Source organism: Sprattus sprattus (genome assembly GCF_963457725.1).
Source record: "Sprattus sprattus genome assembly, chromosome: 11".
Classification (NCBI taxonomy): Eukaryota; Metazoa; Chordata; class Actinopteri; order Clupeiformes; family Clupeidae; genus Sprattus; species Sprattus sprattus.
This window is the reverse complement of record NC_137909.1, coordinates 5570456-5589023: the sequence shown is the minus strand read 5'-3', so window position 1 is coordinate 5589023 and position 18568 is coordinate 5570456. Positions and strand designations below refer to the sequence as shown.

Sequence of the window (18568 nt, the reverse complement as noted above, 5' to 3'; positions counted from 1 at the left end):
TATCGTGAAAATAAGCCCCGACAGGGCGAACGGCACCCCGACGCGAAGGTTACAGTCATCTGAAGTGGATGGACCAGTGGAGTTCAGCTCAGGATTTGGCCGGTCTGACACCAGAGATGGTGCAAACACTTCCTCAGGGAAAAAAGCTTGGTTATATGGGAATATCCCAGTGGACTTGAATCCAGAAGAGATATTCCGTTGTGTCACTGCTGACAAAAAGGCCTCATTCACAAGTCCTGCAATCTGGTAGATGGGGAGTGTTTTGCCAGGGTTAGATCTCTCTAAACAGTGTCTCACTTTACCCCACAGCATATGTCTCACTTTACCCCGCAGCCACTTTTTTAGAAAAAACAACATCTCTAAGCATTTCAGGCTAATCTTCACCAACATCAATCACATGGTTTTATATGTTGGAAGTTCATCAACATGTATGATATAAGTTTTTCTACCTGAATCAATTTGCTTTGACACAACAGTTGATTTAGTTCACATCAAGAAAATTTACTTTTACATGCAAAAAACACATTTCTGTGCAAAAACATACTTTCCACAGCACCAGCACCAACCTCTCCTTCATGGCAAGGGGGGAATGGGAATGGCTTGAAAACATAATTGTCATTTGACCAAAAATGTGTTCCTTAGCCTAGATACAGGGGGTGTCTCACATTACCCGATGTCTCACATTACCCCGCTCTCCCCTACTATTCCATGCCGTGGCTGATTCAAGCCCTTGGTACGTTCTTGGGTATGTCCTTGGTTTGTTCCGCCCCAGGATTGACTAACTGAAGTGACCTTTGGCCACAGAACAGGTCAGGATCAACTGACTTCCGAACTCTTCACAGAGATGAAGTTTCGTCTTAACTGAACACTTTGGGCTGGTATCAATTCTACAAGATGTAGCTAACTGTAATGAAAGCTAGCTTGAATGATGTGAATCATAACATTTGGATTAGATGTGGGTTTTAAAAGAGGTAAATGTTATATACTCTGAATTCATACCATTTTGCTGATTTAAAGTGTATTACCAGTGAGGATTCATTAATCATTTGCTTATCCCATAGTATCTAAGACAGCAATGGCTTAATATGCCTAAAAGTTGCAAGTGCAACTGACAAACTGTTGTATTGTTACAAGGGTCTCAGATACCTTGATAAACTGGAGACATAAGTGCTTACCCTACATGGGTTAATGTTAAAAATGTATGACAGATGACTGAAAATGTGAAAAACAAAACGTTGACTAAAAGAATAGGATATGTGAGATTTTTGTTTTTTTGAAGGAAATTAATTATTTGTATTGTTGGGTGGCAATATTGCCCTCGAAAATATCCATGTTGACAAAGGTTTAAATGTTCGCAAAAACGGTTTGCTATTTGTATGTTTTGGAGCCAAACAATGTTTTGAATCAATGTATAAAGCGATGTAGTCTAATCCTACCATCTACAGACCGCAGTTCAAAACTTTGAAATAGGGAAAACACTCGAGATTGATGTGGCAGTAGCGCAACTTCCTGGTGTTGTGAGCAACAGCTTGACTTCACTGCGCAAGCAACGAGTAGCTGAGCTACCGTTTGCCAACAACATCGTGTGATGGCTGCCAGACTACCTTAAAATGCCGAAGTCTGCTCGGTGAGCTAAGCTCTTGTGCGGCGCCAGTGGGGAATCTACGAACAATAGGACTGAGCCATTGACTGGAGGCGCCTCCCAAACACACACACACACACATCGGCATCATTACCTTCCTTCCCATTGCCCTGCAGCGACGCTGACTGGCAGCCAAATTAACATAGTACGCCTCTCCTACTGTCTAGGACACAATTAGGCTCCAGTGGCCTTCTGCGCCAACACAACAGCCTGTCTGGCAGCTTAAAAGGGACACGTGGTCTACCTTCTCTTTCAGTTGTTTTTTATCTAGCCGACTTCAGCATTAGACAATAATAAATGTCATGTCCCCAGTCCCCTCTATTTAGATTTCCATTCAACTGAACGTATATAAACATTTCCAGAGTATCTGTGATGCTATTTGGGATGATAAGGTTGCTCCTTTATAATACTTTAAAAATGACGTATAGCCTACCACCATTAACAATATATATTAGCCCACCAACAAGCTAAGCAAAATGTTATTTCAGAAATGGATCTACCCAGGCTATAGACTACTGCCAAAATAGCCTATGCTACGTGTGCAAAGTCACTAGGCTATAAGTGGATACATTTAATCTAGGCAAACTGCAGTCTATATTCTTATTTTAATACAATGTAGGTTATCAGACAGTGGTTAGGCCATTTCAAAAGTTGATACAGTTTGAAGTAGCCATGACAGGTGATTTACCCAATTTTGTACAAACAATATTTGTGTAGCCTATATAAGCATCGAATACAGGCAATATCTTCGGTTAATCTTCTTTATATTGATATTAGGGATAACTTGATATAATGTAACCTAGGCCTACCCTGCTTTAGTTTCCCAGGCCTGGGGATAATCTCATCTGATGTTCAGCCAGATGGCGGCAGTAGTTCCCGCAACCTCAGGGAGACTGTTGCATGCCGAAGGCCTAGCCTATATGCCTACACAAGTGTCGAAATAATAATAATAACAATACAAAACTCCAGACATTCCAATCAATCGTTTTCAGTCAAATAATCATCTTATCCTTTAATTTATAGAGGTAGACCTATCTGCAGATTTTGAGGTAAAACTCGTATCACCTTTGGTCCTGAATATTTGGAACAGATATTTTAATGTTTCTGAATAGTTTGAATATATACAAATATATAGCCTACACGCTAGTTTGACACACATAGGCCTATAGTCTACTATATCTTTGGATCAAAATAAACTTTAACATTTGTGTTCACAAGACGCAGAAAACTGCCCAAAAAGCTTTTAATAGAGTTGACTGTGGCTAGGCTAATTAAGCGTTAGAAAAATGCAACTTTCTTTCCAAAGCCATTTCTCTGGTAGTAAGCTACTTGATCTCTTGTTTGCGCAACACAATCACTTTTTTTTTTAAAGCGACAGGGTGTCTAGACAACCACGTGATAGTGGAGAGAGCGAGAGAGAGAGAGCGCGAGAGAGAGAGGCAAGGGCACTTGGGCAGTTCGCGTCACTCTCAGACCTTGTGTGAGGATCGCATCAGCTCTTTGTGGCCGCTCCGCTTGCATGTTCCTCCGGCACGGAGAGCCGCTGTTGGAATAGAGGTTAACTGACAAAACACAAGGAAAGCTGCTGAAGGATAGCCTGGCTGAGAATTTAAACACGGATATTTAAAACGCAAACCACTGACACGGACACGAGACGCAACTATTTAACTCCAAGCGATTTTTTTTGGCGAGGTAACTGTATCCTAAGTCCTAGATTTGCTCATTCGTTTGGGGAATCTAGAAGATTGCTATTTTTCATCAGAATCTACTGCAAATCGACTGAATTTGGAGGACCAACGTTAGTTTCGACGGATACAGCTTGGAACACAAGGGAGACGAGACGGGCGACAGGCTTGGTTAGACCTTTAATGTTGCAATCGGATCAAGGATTGTGTGGATTATTTTGGAAGAAAAGCAGGACGCGGTTGTCCTTCATACATGGGATTCAGTCTTGGGTTTTTGCCTAAACTCAGCGCTCAAACACTTTCACCGGTCCTAGGTAGCCTATAGCCGACTACGCTTACATGTTAGCTAAATGTTATTTTAAACTGTTGAAGGAATGGTATGAATGTAGCGTTACGCGTAGTTTATATTTTCTTTTCTCACAGGTAGAATATACAACCCTCCAATCATAGGAAAAGATTCTCGATGCTGCTCACCCGTTTTCGTTCATGAAAGCGGTCATTATTTCTGTAGCCTATTTAAACGGCATCGTTTTATATGCGTATACTTTCTTCTTAGTTTTTCAAATCAGTGTCATGTTAAACATCAACATACGTGTGTAGCTTCCTATACACGACTAAGAAATAATAGCGCATTTTATAAGTTGGCGTCTAGGGTTTTCGAAGAAAAAAAAGACTGGCGTATGCTACAGATTGTATTTGCTTCTCCAGTTCTCATTTTTTTCATAATCTTGTCTCGGGCTGCTTGTCACTGCCTGGATTCGGATCCCGGAATCTTCATGATTTGCGGACATCATGCTCGTTTTTTAGCCGGGAAACCCTCTTTTCGTCCCGCATGTTCAGGACCAAACGATCGGGGCTCGTCCGGCGACTCTGGAGGAGCCGCGCACCCGTCGAAGGCGACGGGGAGGCGGATAGCAGCGCGCATGGCTCCGGGGGCTGCTGCATGGGGAAATCCACTAAGGTTGCCAAATCTCACCCCGGAACAGAGGCTGAGCTGAAAGCACTGACCCATTCCATACTGAAAAAAATTAAAGAGAAACAATTGGAGGTGCTCTTGCAGGCGGTAGAGTCGAAGGGGGGTGTCAGGAGCCCCTGTCTTCTCCTACCCAGCAAAGTGGACACCAAACTGGGTCAACAGTCTTATTCCCTCCCTTTGCTGCTCTTCAAAGTGTTCAGGTGGCCGGACCTTAGGCATTCCTCGGAACTAAAGAGGCTATCTTGCTGTGAATCCTATGGGAAAATAAACCCAGAACTCGTTTGCTGCAATCCACACCACATGAGCCGGCTTTGTGAACTTGGTAAGTTTCTCAAACAATAGAACGTGTGAACTAAGTAAATGATGATCGCATTATCAAAATTGCCCTGCCATGTATGCCTGGAAGTTGTTTAATATAATACACTTTTGTAAGAGATGTACAGAGGTTACATTATGCATATGGTAGGCCGAAAAGGCTCAAGCCAAGTACAAAACTACTCCTGCAGGCATACTAGCATCTTATTACAATGTCCTGATGATTGGACTGCAGATGTGTATTAAAGTTTCTGTTATAATGAGAGACAACTTTTTGTGATCTGTAATTTAAAGTCCCCTTCAATTAAGCTATTAAATCACTGGTTTGGTTGAAATGTCATAAACGGTATTTAAAAAAAAAAAAAAACAGTCCATTATTGGGCTAGGTCCAACAAAGTTATTAATCAGTTAAGCCCACTGTCTTGAATCTCAGTGAGTTCACATTTCCTAATTTTAGAGTCTATCATTCGAAAATAACATGCTATTACAGTAAACCAAACGTTGTCAAATATAAACATTTAGATAATTATACGTAATTGTTTTTGAATTATTGTAAATGTTTTATGACGTTTCTTGAAATTACAAAGCAGTGTTATATTAAAAGTTGTTTTTTTAACTGTATTACGTATGCCGGCGAATTTTCTCCATGTGTCAGGCTTTTTTCGTATATGTTATGTTTTTGGATTGTTTTCCAAAGTAAAGATTTGGATCAGCATTTTAAACGTATTTTTTCTGAATGTGTTGTCGATGCGCTTTGTCAGAGTGTGTGGAAGGTTTTAGTGTTCATCACCCAGAGAGTTTCCTTAGCTCAGCCAAAGGAGACCCGTATCTCCCCCCGCCTGTACCGCAGATAGGCCGGGAGCCTGGCGCCAGGCGCTCCCTTGTTTATCTCCCTGCTAAATATCAAGGCAATCGCCGCCTCTCCGCCCTGCCTCCAACCCTCGCCGCTTAGACAAACAGTGTTCCGAAAGAATGCCAACTGTTATCATAAGTCTCAATCTTCGCCCTTTTCTCATGGTCTGTCTTTTCTCTGCTGTTCTTTTTCAGAGTCTCCCCCTCCTCCCTACTCCCGATACCCAATGGACTTTCTTAAACCACCTGGTAAGTGGTTTTTTAATAAATAGAGACATTTTTAAATAATCTAGGTTGTATATTCACTTGGAGTGTTTTTAAGTAGATTTGGAAATAAAGAAGAACGGAAAAAATAGATGTTAAGCATACATCTTTGATGTTTTTATTTTACATCTTCACAATAACCTACAGTCAGGGAGTTAGGTGACTATGGTGGTAATAATGACTTTCAGCTGTTTGGTGGAAAGCATTGCTAACAGATTACTGGCCACCCCATGTTGTGGTTTGGATATGATTGATGTCAGGTGCTGTAGGTATTGGGAGCAGTTTTGTGTCAGACTGAGATCCTCCTTGAGATGTTGTGATTTATGGTGGGCAGAATACTGTGTGCCCGCCAGCCAGCACTCTGTAATAGAATGGATGGCTGCCAAGGCCGAGGCCAGTTCCAGCCTGGCTCCAGCTCCAGAGTGGTTGTCTGCACAAACTTTTGGCTGGAGGGGTGACCTGGCAGAACAGATAAACAGCATTGGCACCAGGGCTTGTGTTTTGGATCTGCGAGGTGGGAATTGTGGTGGTGAAGGGGGGTTAAATCAGGGAGGAAGGAGGGAGGCATGTGACTTAGAAGGAAATCGGAAACGTGGATCACACAGGGGGAAAGGCAGTAAGATTTTTGGTGCCATGTTTTATCTGTGGAATGAATCTGTAGATGTCTGACGTTATGGGAGTCTTTTTTCTGTCTGCTCTCTCCTCATGGGCATGTGCGTGTAGGCAGGTAATGATCTCTATTCAAGCTGAATGTTTTGATGGGTATTACTGGGTATTACAGGTTTTATCCATAACAAGGAGTTAGCTTTGCATTTTTAAGTATTTCCTCTTAATCTTTGTTTGAAATATCTAAAACTTTGCCAGTTCAACTGTCAGCCTAACAAATATTGTATTACCTACTATTCATTAACCAGGTTCGAACTGAGTCATCCCCCAGACGCTTTGTTGGCCTATAGCAGTAGTCACCTGGAGGCCTTAAATTGATTTAATGTAGTTAAGTTTGACATTTTAAGTTATTTAAACAGTTTAATTTACATTTGAAGGATTGTGTTGTGGTTTTCTGTGCCAGCACTGATGATGTTTATGTTTGTGTGGAGTTATGTTATGAGGAGGGTTGCTACTCACTGTTTCTTCAGAACTACATTATGGCTCTTGAAATGACTCACAGAGCTTTAATGGGAGTTTCTAGCCAACACTTGGGGACTTGAGCCCACCTTGACATGGCCATCACTGCTTGGGAGGAAAGTATAGAGTGGAAGGCTTTTTTCCTGTGAGGATGCCTGTCCCATTAACCATTTAAAGTTTTTCTGGAGGTCTTTTTAGAGAACTGTTCCCAGTGAGGGATGCGAGGCGCTTACCAAAAATTCAGACACTGAGCGAGAAAGAAGGAGACAAAGGAGAAAACAATAAGAAACCCTAGAAATAGCCAACATCAGTCCTACAGAGAGTGAGAGTGGCTGCCTTTCATCAGAACAGGGCAGGAGGAAGTCATCTGTCCCTGCAGCTGTGGTTCTTCGAAGACCACTCTGTGTATCATTCACCGAGACCAGAAGAGAGAGAGGGGGAAGTGATGGTGGGAGGGAGAACAGATATTAATAGAACAATGGAAGGTATCTGAGAGGGGCTGGCTGGCTTACTGAGACGAGCAGGCCATGCTGCAAGAGATTTGTGTGGGACACATGATTACTGAGTTGGGGAAAGGTCCCCCCTCCCCCCCCCCCCCAGCAGTCTCACTTTGCATACTCCCTGTCTCTCCTGCGTCTATAAAATGCTGTATGTCTCATATGCAAAAACAGGTTGCTGGTCATTTGAAAATCAGTCACCTTAAAGTGCTAGTCTGAAGAGCTTCTGTCTCAGGTTTAATGACACAATGAAGTACATACCTCTTTGACATGACAGTCTCGTTTCAGACCAAGTGATGATTATTAGATGTGTTCTCCTCCTCAACCATTCTAGCTCTAAAAGACCAGGACCTTCTGTAGATACCTCTGGGGGTTCATTATAAATTGGGTGACCGAGAATTACAGTCATTTGGATGAAATAATTGATATAGTTCTGTTTAAACATCTATTTTTGTCTGTGAGGATCTGCCCTAGGTGGCCCCTTGGCTATTTTGCACCAGCGCTTTGCCAAGTTAAGTCACACACTCATACACTCACTTAAATTATGTTACGTTTCAATTGTGTCTTGAAGGCTATATGTAAGTGTTAGCTTTAGATCTGAGCTGACTTCCCATACAGTTTTGCAAATCATTATAGTCACCATAAATTCAGCACAAACTCCTTTGTTATTGTAGTTCTGTTTAAAGTTTGTGTGCGTTAGCTGCATGCTAGCTTGGAGATGGAGAGCCGTCTCACAGAAGGAAGCAGAGGTCAGCTTGGGGTAGGAGGAGGAGAAGTATTTTTGGAGGAATCCTCATGCACCAAAGAGCAAAGCCGTCAGCGAGCTGAGCTGGCTGCCACGTCAGGCAGCCCCTAAAGACGCTGGTGGCAGGAAACAGAGCAGCCTTTTACAGTTTGGCTCCAGCCTCCAGTCTGCCCCTGGTTCAGCCCCACAGAAGGCCTGTCTGCCCCTGGTTCAGCCTGGGAGTAGGAACTAGCGTCTCAGCAGACCTCCAGATACAGCATAAAGGGAGGGTCACAGTGAAGCCCGGTCCGTTAGCAGTTTCTAATGTGATAATTCTAGCCAAGAAAGCAAAAAAAAACATATGAAGAGGAACTTCAAAGAGGAGAGTATTTATCTGCCTTGATTTCATAAATGAGAGGAGACAGGAGGGATCAGAGACGGAGAGACGGAGAGAAAGTTAAGAGGAAAGTGAGGGGTATGTGTCAATTCGTCTCGGTGTGGCAAAAGACGGTCAGTATCAAAGCTGCTGTCGTAAAATGCCCGTTTGTTTTTGCTCCCTGGAAAATGAATAATGAAGTGTTTGAAGCCCAAGCCCTGTCTCTATGTTTCTTTCCTCTCACGCGTTCTCTCCCTCTCTCACTCTCTCACACATACACAGTCACACACATTCTTTCTTTCTCTAGGCTCGTTCATATCTCCCTATTTCGCTGCCTCTCTCACTCTCCTTCTCTCCCTCGTTCTTTTTCTCCCTTTCTCTCTATCCCTCCCTCTCTCGACTCTTCGGCCAAGTTGTCCTCACTGGGCTTCCTGGCTGGGAGAGAGCACCTCGAGCCTGTGGTTTGTGAACCGTGCCCAGGAAACCAGCCCTGTCCTGGCAGGCCCTGAAAGAGGTTCGCACTTGACCATGCATCTCGTTAGGACAACCACAGCACAGGGAATGCTCAGAGCACAGAAGCCTTTCAGCTGCTGTCCATTTCTCTCTCTCTCTCTCTCTCTCTCTCTCTCTCTCTCTCTCTCTCTCTCTCTCTCTCTCTGTATGTCTGAACCAGAACCCAGGACTTTTAAAGCACAACCCCTCAACGGACAGAAAGCACAACACAAGTTTGTTAATTTGCACCTCGTTGAGAGAAACTGCTTCTGTGAGTCAGCTTATTGGCTGACAGACAGTGGAAGGCACAGATCCATGTTAGTTGACACACAATGAATTGAATGTGTCATCACTGAGGAGCACCACAGGTTGCCCAGACACTGTTGATTTTTAGATGGTATATTGATTGTGTCTCGCGATTACTTTCCTTGTGTGTTCATATTTGTGTAGTCCACTCGGATCATCCTGTTGGTGACAAGGGACTTTGGAAACACAGGGTTAAACTGGGAAAGAAAGAGAGAGAGAGAGTGTTTCCTCTGTCTGCTAGCAAGAAAATTTACTGTACACAGTTTTCAAGGCTGCGGCCATTTCCTGTCTCCCTCATTGTTTTTGGTTTGATGGAGTATATCCTGCTAAACTGTATATTCCTATTAGGGGTGACACGCAGGGATAATAAGTGGAGACCAACATGTTTTCCACAAACCTTCTTTTCCTCAAAACCGCTTATTTATTCTGGGCTGTATTTTGTCAGCGAAAAGGGAAAATATGATTGCCTTCATTTATTGAAAAAAAAAATATCTTGGAAGGGAACTGTTTTTGCCCAAGCCTCCTCCTGCTCAGTCACTCATGCCAATATGGTCTCCGTTTTCCGGAAGAGTCCTAATGGAGTTCTGTTCCTCCAAACTTCCCAGGATTCCATTGGGCTTGGGAAGACACGAAGCAGAATGTTTTGTCTTTGAGCTTTGTGACTCAGTGAGAATTTAATGTGGGCCTTCCTGTCCTCAAATGTTTTTCTGGGACTTAAATGCCAGTAAGAGCTCAGCCTCATGTCATTTTTTTGTATTCTGTTTTTCATTCAAACATCAAGGACTTCTTTGTGTGTGTGTGTGTGTGTGTATGTGTTTACGAGTGTGTGTCTGGTTTCGCTGTGTATGTTTGGAGTTTCGAGTGGATTGACTGTCATTCCAGTGTCTTCATTAGGGATTGATTTCATGTTGTGATTGACAGGCCTGCAGCTGCTCACTGCTCCTTCCCTGTTTCCCTGCAGATTCTCCAGACTCTGTGCCTGCTTCCACTGAAACTGGAGGAACTGTCTACTCTGCCCCTGTGGGGTTCTCTGGTAAGACCCTCTTTCTTTCTCTCTTGTATCTTTTCATCTCTCTGCCTTCTCCTCTCTCCTCCCTCTTCTCCACCACCAACAGTCCTGTAATGCTGTAAATCACTTGGAGGGTGGACTTCTGTCCCCACAGTATGGTGTAAAGAGAGAGGGCTATGTTTATAGAGATCCCCACTTGCTTTTGTCAGGGCCTTTGCTAACATTAGTCTTTCTTTCCTTCTGTCCCCATGCTGGTTTGTTTAATAAAATAAAGAAAGAAAGAAAGCAGAACATTGAATTAACAAATATGTAAAAGGAAGGAACCACATGAGGAGTTAGAAGCTGTTGTCACTGTTGCCTGCTTTGACTGAGACGTGTTGTGAGATGGAGAGATGTCTGTGTCGGCCATGTTAGGGGCTGGTTTCCTAACAGACAGTTTTGAAAGGCCTGTGTTTTGAAGTATGCTTTCACATCCTTTCTGTAAAGTCATTTTTATTAGTTTTCATAACCTCAACTCTGCAACAGAGTGGCATGCCTGTGTATGCGTGTGTGTGTGTGTCAGAGAGACAGAGAGTGAGAGTGAGAGAGAGAAAAAGATTTGGAATAGTCTTTTAACTGCTGTACTCAGTTCTAGGCATGGGGCTGGCGAGTAGCGTCTTCTGCTTCTTCCAGGGTTGTACTTTGGAATGGGCACCTACATGAGATGGTGTTTATGAGCTGGGCTGGGCTGGGCAGTGGAGGGGTCACAACAGGGGAAAAGAAAGAGGGGAAAAAAGGAAATATGGAGAATTCACTTCTTCATCTGTTCTCTGTGCTCTGCACGCCCATGCAGATGTTTCTCATTACAGGGACTTTAAAGGCGTTTCTGGGGTCCAGTGGTGTGGGTTGCCCATGTCTTCTCCCCTGTGCTGGGTTAGGGGTCGGGTAGGGGTGGGGTGGAGATAGGGCCAGAGGAGACAGGGGGTCTGTATACAACCTCCCAGATCATGGGTGCATTGTTCCAGCAGCATTGATGCATTAACACCATTTAGCCACGGCATTGAAATAACTTCAAAGTCCAGGCTTTTCACACACACACACACACACATACACACACACTCACACGCACACACACACACACACTCACACGCAAGGCTTTATATCCAGCAAGATTTACAGGTTAGATGTTCTCTGGAGGTATTATTCTCCTCGGGACCCTGGTATTATTATTAGTTTGTGAAGGTGCCTGAGCGTTTGTCTCAGGGCTCTTTTGTGTGGGCTGGAATCGCTGGGTGCTCTGGAGCTCGCTGTGCGCCACATAAATAAAGTCTGCAGGCATTAACCCAGACCTGTCCCGCCCCGCCCCGGGTCCAGCCAGCCTCTGAAGTCTGCAGCATTAACCAAACACACATTTTAGACCCCGCACAAACTGTGAAATCGTAGACTGGAGTCAATCCCCACCCCACCCCCCACCACCCCTTTTTTCCCTTATTGCTTGCTCTCTCCCTCTGCCTCCTCCCCTGTTCCCCCTCCCCCCTTCCCCCAAGGCATGCATGCTCCCCCTCCCCTGTTTTCCTTCCTGGCGGGGTCTGTGTGGTGCGGAGCCCCAGTGAATGGGACACAGTGAGTGGAGGGGAGAGAGGCCCCGTGTGCCTGGAGCCAAGGACTTGATTTTTCTGGCAAGGGAAGAAAAGTCCAATCCCTCCAGGGCTCGCACAAAAGAAACATGCTCCTCCTGGAGGCACCGTGTTGACCTTTTAATTCACTCATTCTGCCCTTTTTATGTTGTGCTCCAGACATATTTACAGAGGAGAGAAGGAGGAGGAGGACAGAGAGAGTAAGGGAAAGAGAGAGAGAGAGAGAGAGAGAGAGAGAGAGAGAGAAGGGGCTTTGCTTCTCAATACACATGCTGAAAATCTATTAAATACATTCTTAATGACTGACTGAATTTAACAATGTTCAAACATGCAAGGTTTTATGCCTCTGAATTGATTACATACTATTTGGCCAAACAAATTCATTTTTTTTCTCTACCAAAACCTGGTCTGCTCCTGAACAAACAAACTGTTATTACATTTTATTGGTGAAGTGTGTGTTTGTGTGTTTTTTTTGTGGGTGTTTGTGTAAAACGCTGTTGTGTTGTCTAGTGGAAAATACCAGCTACACTAAACTAGGCTCGGATTTTCCACTGGCCACATACAGCAAATAAAAGAGCAAGGGGAATGTTTGCCCTCGTATAGAGCAAAAATAACACATTCAGTGACTATTAATTAAATAATCAAACTGGCGGTAATTATAACTCCTTAAGCATAGTTTACCTGTTGTTTTTCAGGGGAGTGAATGTCGATTAAACAATATTTTTGGCAGCAAAATTGTAAAAATGTTGGCAGCGATTTTATATCAAACTAGTTGGCATCAGAAAAGTAAACAGCCACGGACACAACCCAACATCCCCCGATAGAGTGCTTTGGTGTGCTGGGCATCTGGCTCTCAGGTGCCACGGGGAGAATGCATAAGGGCTCCCGACCAGCCACCAGGGATGATTTGTTGTTGGGGACGGACGGCTGTTTGTCTTGAGATGTGGGTGTTATTAAGAGTTAACCTCACTATGACAGAGATGAGAGGACATGTAGACTAGGCTGCCTGCCAGACTGGGAGCATTGGAGCTCCTCTCTAGTCATCCCTGTGACCGGTGCAGGGAGCTGTGGGCTTGAGAGCTGAGTGGAGTAGAGGCATGGACCGAGCCCTGGACTTGGCTGCTCTCTGTAGCTCTTGGCCCCTGTGGCCCTAGTGCAGGTCTTGTCCCATCCCATCCAAGCAGCTCTTCTGGCAGGACCTCTCTCCCTCAGGCAGGGAGATGAGACCAACAGCTAGGACTAGATTAGGTCTAAAGATCGGTGGAGTTTGAGGGGCGTCCTGAGGTTTGAGATATTTGGTACTCAGATCAGGATGAGTTCAGAAATTAGGTGTGATACTCTTGATACACTGTGTGTGTGTGTGTGTGTGTGTTTCTTTTTTCTTTTTTTATAGATATGTGGGGAGTGTTTGTGTGTAGATATGCGTTTAGTCTGTTGGTGGTTTAGGCTTACTTTCCTGCTAGCACTGCTCAAACTGAAGGTGTATGTGTGTGCCCACTGAAGGTGTATGTGTGTGCCCACTGAAGGTGTATGTGTGTGAAGGTGTATGTGGGTGCCCACTGAAGGTGTATGTGTGTGAAGGTGTATGTGTGTGCCCACTGAAGGTGTATGTGTGTGAAGGTGTATGTGTGTGCCCACTGAAGGTGTATGTGTGTGCCCACTGAAGGTCTATGTGTGTGCACGCTTTGGATGGGCAGCCGTAGAAGAGGGGGGAGCTGAGGTTGGCATGCCAGCGGGCGGCCATGGAGTGCCAGTGTAAGCGGATCTGCCCAGGCAGCTCTGAGAGACTTGTACCCTGGCCCTCAGATGGGATCAGGTGACCCACACAGGGGCTGGCCCACAGCCCACTGTCACAGAGGCGCTTCCTCCCCCAGGGTAAATTTAGAGGTGTATTATTAAACCAGCCTGCCGCCATAGTGGGGGCGGCCAACCGGGGCTACTCACTGTCCAGCCTGGTGAATGTACCAACCAGTCTGTACAGCTCCATGGAACTGCTCTCTCTCTTATTATGTGGTTTTCCAGTGGTGCAAATAATAAATGGCATCATTGGAGATCTGTGTTGAGCAAATGTCTCAGGGGGCCCTACCTACCCACTGCAGGAGTCAGCTCACAATGTCCCTATCAGCCTTCAATGGCCACCATCACGAGAGGTGAAACCCAAAGACTGGATGCCAGCAGCTTAGCACCTCCGCCACCCCCAACCCCAGTGCATTCCTTGGTTGTTTGGGTTAGCGAAAAAAAGGAAAGGGCAGCACAGGAAATGACATCATGTCTTAGGGAAAGGCCCTGCGCAGGGAAGTAATAGTGGCCTCCTTGGAGCAGAAAGCAAACACTCGAGCGAGGCTTTACTCTAAAGTTTTCCAGAGAGCTCCCAAGGTTCTGCTCCAGCTTTAGAAAAGTCTGATCAATCCGGCGCTCTGGCTCTACCTCGCTCCACACCAAAACTTCTTTTCCCTCTTTGTTTTTCTTCCTCGGAGGGGAAAAAGGCAGGGTCAGAGGCAGTTCCCTGTAATTTCATAGCAGCCCTGTTGCTCAGTTGACTTGAGCAAGGATCTTTCATTACTCCCTACTTCCTCTCCAAAAATCTGAGGCCAAGGAGGCTGTTGGCGGGGAGTTAATTTTGGTTTTGGCCAGCCACGGCTCCCCACCCAGTGTCATTATGTTGCATGAATCTGGAAAAACAGCGCAGAGAAAAAAAAAGGAGTGGAGGACGTTCAAAAAAAAATTCTCAGTGAAACACCAGCAATGAGAAGCCAGGCATTTCTCAGAGGCCCTTGGTTTGATTGAGAGTGGGAGGGAGGGGGGAGAAAAAGATGAGATGGGCCCTCAGGAAATCAAACAGCCAAGCTCCCTGGGAGGCCCCTCCACAACCACAACAATATGAATAACCCTCATCACTTCCTCCCTCCAGTTCAACTGCTGCTCTCGAGGGAGGCCGAAACCAATGGAGTTTTTTTTTTACCTATCAGGAGAGAGGAGGATGGGCCTTAGACTCCGTGTGTTAGTGGGAGGCCCAGAACAAGATGGCCATTGTTTAGCCCTGGCCCTGTAAGGCAGCAGCTTTTCACATAACCCATTGTATGAGGCTGATCAAAAGGGGAAGCCGAAGAGGCGAACATTCCCAGTCTGATGCGTGCGTGTGTGTGTGTGTGTGTGTGTCTGATCTGTGCATCTCTGAGGGAGGCTTCATCACTGTTTCATCATGATTATCATCATCATCATCACCACCGTGGTAATCATCATCACCATCATCATTCTGACTACTGCAGTCTGTCTGGCCTGACTTTAGGCATGCCTGATAGATGATGGATATGTGGCTGTCTGGTGGTAACCAGTAATAATGAATAACGAGATAAAAGCTGAGGAGAAGAGCCCTGAGGATAAAACAGGTCTACAGGTGACTGGCCTGACTTGTTGCCTGGAGTGGAGAGAGCCGCCTGGTTCCCACGGAGATCCCTAACATCCTGGATGGGAAACAATGCCAGCGCTTGTTCCGCTGGTGGCGCAGAGCACTCTGCAGCGAGGCTCGCAGGACAGGCCACTGAGGGGTCATCGAAGTTGATGACATCATCAACCTTGGCCACCACTCGTTGGTAGTGGACACATCCAGTCAGTCATGAAGGGCTGAAGGAGGGATAGGAGGAAGATAATAACAGATTGAAGACAACTGAACTTCTACAAGAGAAGGGGCTAGCATAGTACTTCCATGCAATATTGTCAAAGTAGGTTTCCCACCTGAATTCAAAGCCTTCTTCCATTATGTGTACCATTGGAAACTTGGAAAACTAAGCTAAAGTTTGTGAAGTTGATGGCATTTCAGATTGTTCGGTAGAGGCTGTATGAAATCTCTAAGAATGTAGGCATTGCATTGTATTGGTTAAGTTTTGTTTACCTCTAAATAAGGGAGGGGGAAAGTCAACTATTTCCTTCCTATGTGTGGCTTTCCTGTGATTGAAGTGTGTTTGGAGTTCCCGGCGGGGTGGGAGGGAGGCGGACAGGACAACATCTTTCCCTTATGTAATGCCCTTTCCCTAATTGGCAATTTCCTTTATTAACTGGCTTCCCTCGCACGGGCATCCTACAGAGACAGAGCTTGGGAAACAAAGCCACTCTGTCAACTCTCTCTCTCTTTCTCTGTCTCTCTTAGTCTCTCTCTCTCTCTCTCTCTCTCTCTCTCTCTCTCTGTCACTCCTACTCTCTCTTATAGTCTCTCTTTCTCTCTGTCTCTCCTAGTGTCTCTCTCTCTCTCTCTGTCTCTTATAGTCTGTCTTTCTTTCTGTCTCTCCTAGTCTCTCTCTCTTTATCTCTCTATCTCTCTGTTGTCTCATCAGAACACACACATGTACGCCTGTGGCTGTTAGCTCTGCCCTGTAGTGGGAGAATGTCTTGAGCAATAGTTGTATCAGAAGAAAGACATTTTAAGGGGGGATGTGCCACGGCCCTCTAGCCCTGGTGTCTGAACTTAAGGTTGGGACTGTGGAATGATTGCTGTTGTTAGAAGTCGTAGAGCAGTAATTAAGAGTGACAGGTGATGGGTGCCCCACCCCCACGACTCCAGCTCAGCTCTCCTATGTAATAGACTCTACAGGGTTGGGAAAGACGGGGGATTTTATGGAATTTCTTGTGGCAAGAATTTCCAGCAACCAGCATGTCGGTCTCATCTGATGCGTCTCAAATGATAAATGGTCTTGTTTGAGAGGGACACTTTGTTTGAACTGTGTGGTCTGGTGAGAGTATGAGGTTGTTTGCGCCTTTGTTAGAATTGGGAAGGAGATGTGGAGGAAACAAAAGGAATCTCCGTCTGGAGTGACCCTCGACCCCACTGAGCAGACATGCCCCAGCGTGAATACGGTGCGGGGACTGTGGAGAATGGAGAAGGAGCCTCCTCTGCGTCTGTCGGGGAGACAGTGCCATTAGGATAGGCGGCTTATCCAGGGGGAGGGGAACCTGGAGTCACCGCAGTAACACCCCCACCCCCACCTCGACACACACACACACACACTGACGCACACACAAAGCCTTCATCAGCCAGGTCAAACCAGATCAATACCAAAAGAACTTGGATTTTTTCTTTCCCTTGTTTTTTTGCTAGTTTACATTACGTGTGCTCAGAGTCAGACTAAGAGGGACAGGAACAAAAATTCCTTTGTATGTGGATGTGTGTTTCTTCTAGTGTGTGTGTGTTTGTGTGCACTTTATGCCTGTGTGTGTGTGTGTGTGTGTGTGTGTGTGTGTGTGTGTGTGTGTGTGTGTGTGTGTGTGACGTCCAGGAATAGTAACGATCCAGAGTGTGGAGTCAGACAGAAGTAATCATTAACTTTTCCAGACTGCTTGCTGTCTCCAGTCCTGCGCCGCTCAAGCGACTCCTCCAACCCTCCCCCTCCCTTTTCTCTTCCATCTCTCTCACCCCTCCCTCTCTCCCTCTCTAATTCTCTCCCCCCCCTCCCTCTCTTCCTCCATCTCTCCCTCCTTGCCCTCCTAAGCCCAATAGTCTCAGCTTGCGTGGACACAACTCATAAAGACAGGAGCCATTACAAGGCAAACCCCCTGGCAGGGGGGTGGAAAGGGCAGCCAGGCTTCCTGCTGCAATGGATCTAAATGCCTCAGATTGTTCAGGGGATTCGTTTGAAATCCAGACGTTACTTTTGCACTCCGTGCTACCAGGAGGTCCTGTGTGCAGCACTTTCTCATGAGTAGGGCTTTCAGAAATTCAGCAGCTAAAAATGAAGAATAAAATTAGATAATCAGATCCAATTTAGGGCAAGTTGTAGGTTGTTAATGTTGTTTATTATTGCTTTACTACCGTAGGTAATCTGAACCTTGCAGACTTGTAAAGTTGTCAACATATCAGTTTCATAATTTTTAAGCGACCAGGGGCCAAGTAAGACAATGTGAGAATAGACAGGAGAAATGGGTTTCCCTGTTCAGCTGTGTCCCAGCAGCTCCAAACACAAACAGCACATCAGTCTATTTCAGTATTGTAATGGCAAATGGACAATATGAGAAGCACACAGAGAAGAAAAGGGGAACCAAAAAAAGGGAGAGAGGACCCAGTTTGCATCTAAGGGATTAAACAATTCTTTTGTGGAGACAGTGGGAGCAGATGATTAAAAGAAGCAGGCTGGGAGTGATAGAAATGGAGCCAAGTTTAGAGTGAAGTGTGGGGAATAGACAGTGCTGGGATCCAGGATGTCCCCTCCTCAGTCTGAGCGGCTACCTGAGAATAGTGTCCAGCAGGGGAGACAGGCACTAACTCATGGGCCCAGTCACAGTGGGGCCTGTGTGTGTGTGTGTGTGTGTGTGTGTGTGTCTGTGAGTGTGTGTGTGTGCATGCGTGTGTGGCGACACTGGGGCGGACGCACGCTTGGCCGCTGTGTCACCCCGTCTGACACGGTGACAGCCTGGCGGTGCAGCTGAACCGAAATAGAGTCTGCAACACGAGGACACCGGTCGCCCTCCAACGTCGGTGCGCGCACACACACACACACACACACACACACACACACACACACACAGAATCATTTACAACCTCATACAAGTGCATGCACCATATGATGGTGAAATTAATGATTGCCCATTTCACACAGAAAGCCATGAATTCAATATGTGCAGGGTACTCATGCATGCAGATTCAGGTTCTGTTTCCCCCCGGCTGCCTCTGCTCCTGTCTGGGAACCTTGCTGACACTG

The 18568-nt window shown here is 45.6% G+C and overlaps 1 protein-coding gene across 1 annotated transcript in view; it reads left to right on the top strand.

The window, feature by feature from the left end:
- Window positions 1–3130: 3130 nt before the first annotated feature.
- smad7 (SMAD family member 7) overlaps window positions 3131–18568 on the top strand; it is a 19574-nt gene continuing 4136 nt past the window's right edge. Inside the window, exons 1-3 of the mRNA XM_080847665.1 lie at window positions 3131–4625; window positions 5666–5719; window positions 10216–10287. Coding sequence (XP_080703791.1) covers window positions 4160–4625; window positions 5666–5719; window positions 10216–10287 — 592 coding nt within the window. The 5' untranslated portion in view covers window positions 3131–4159. The remainder of the gene's footprint in view (window positions 4626–5665; window positions 5720–10215; window positions 10288–18568) is intronic.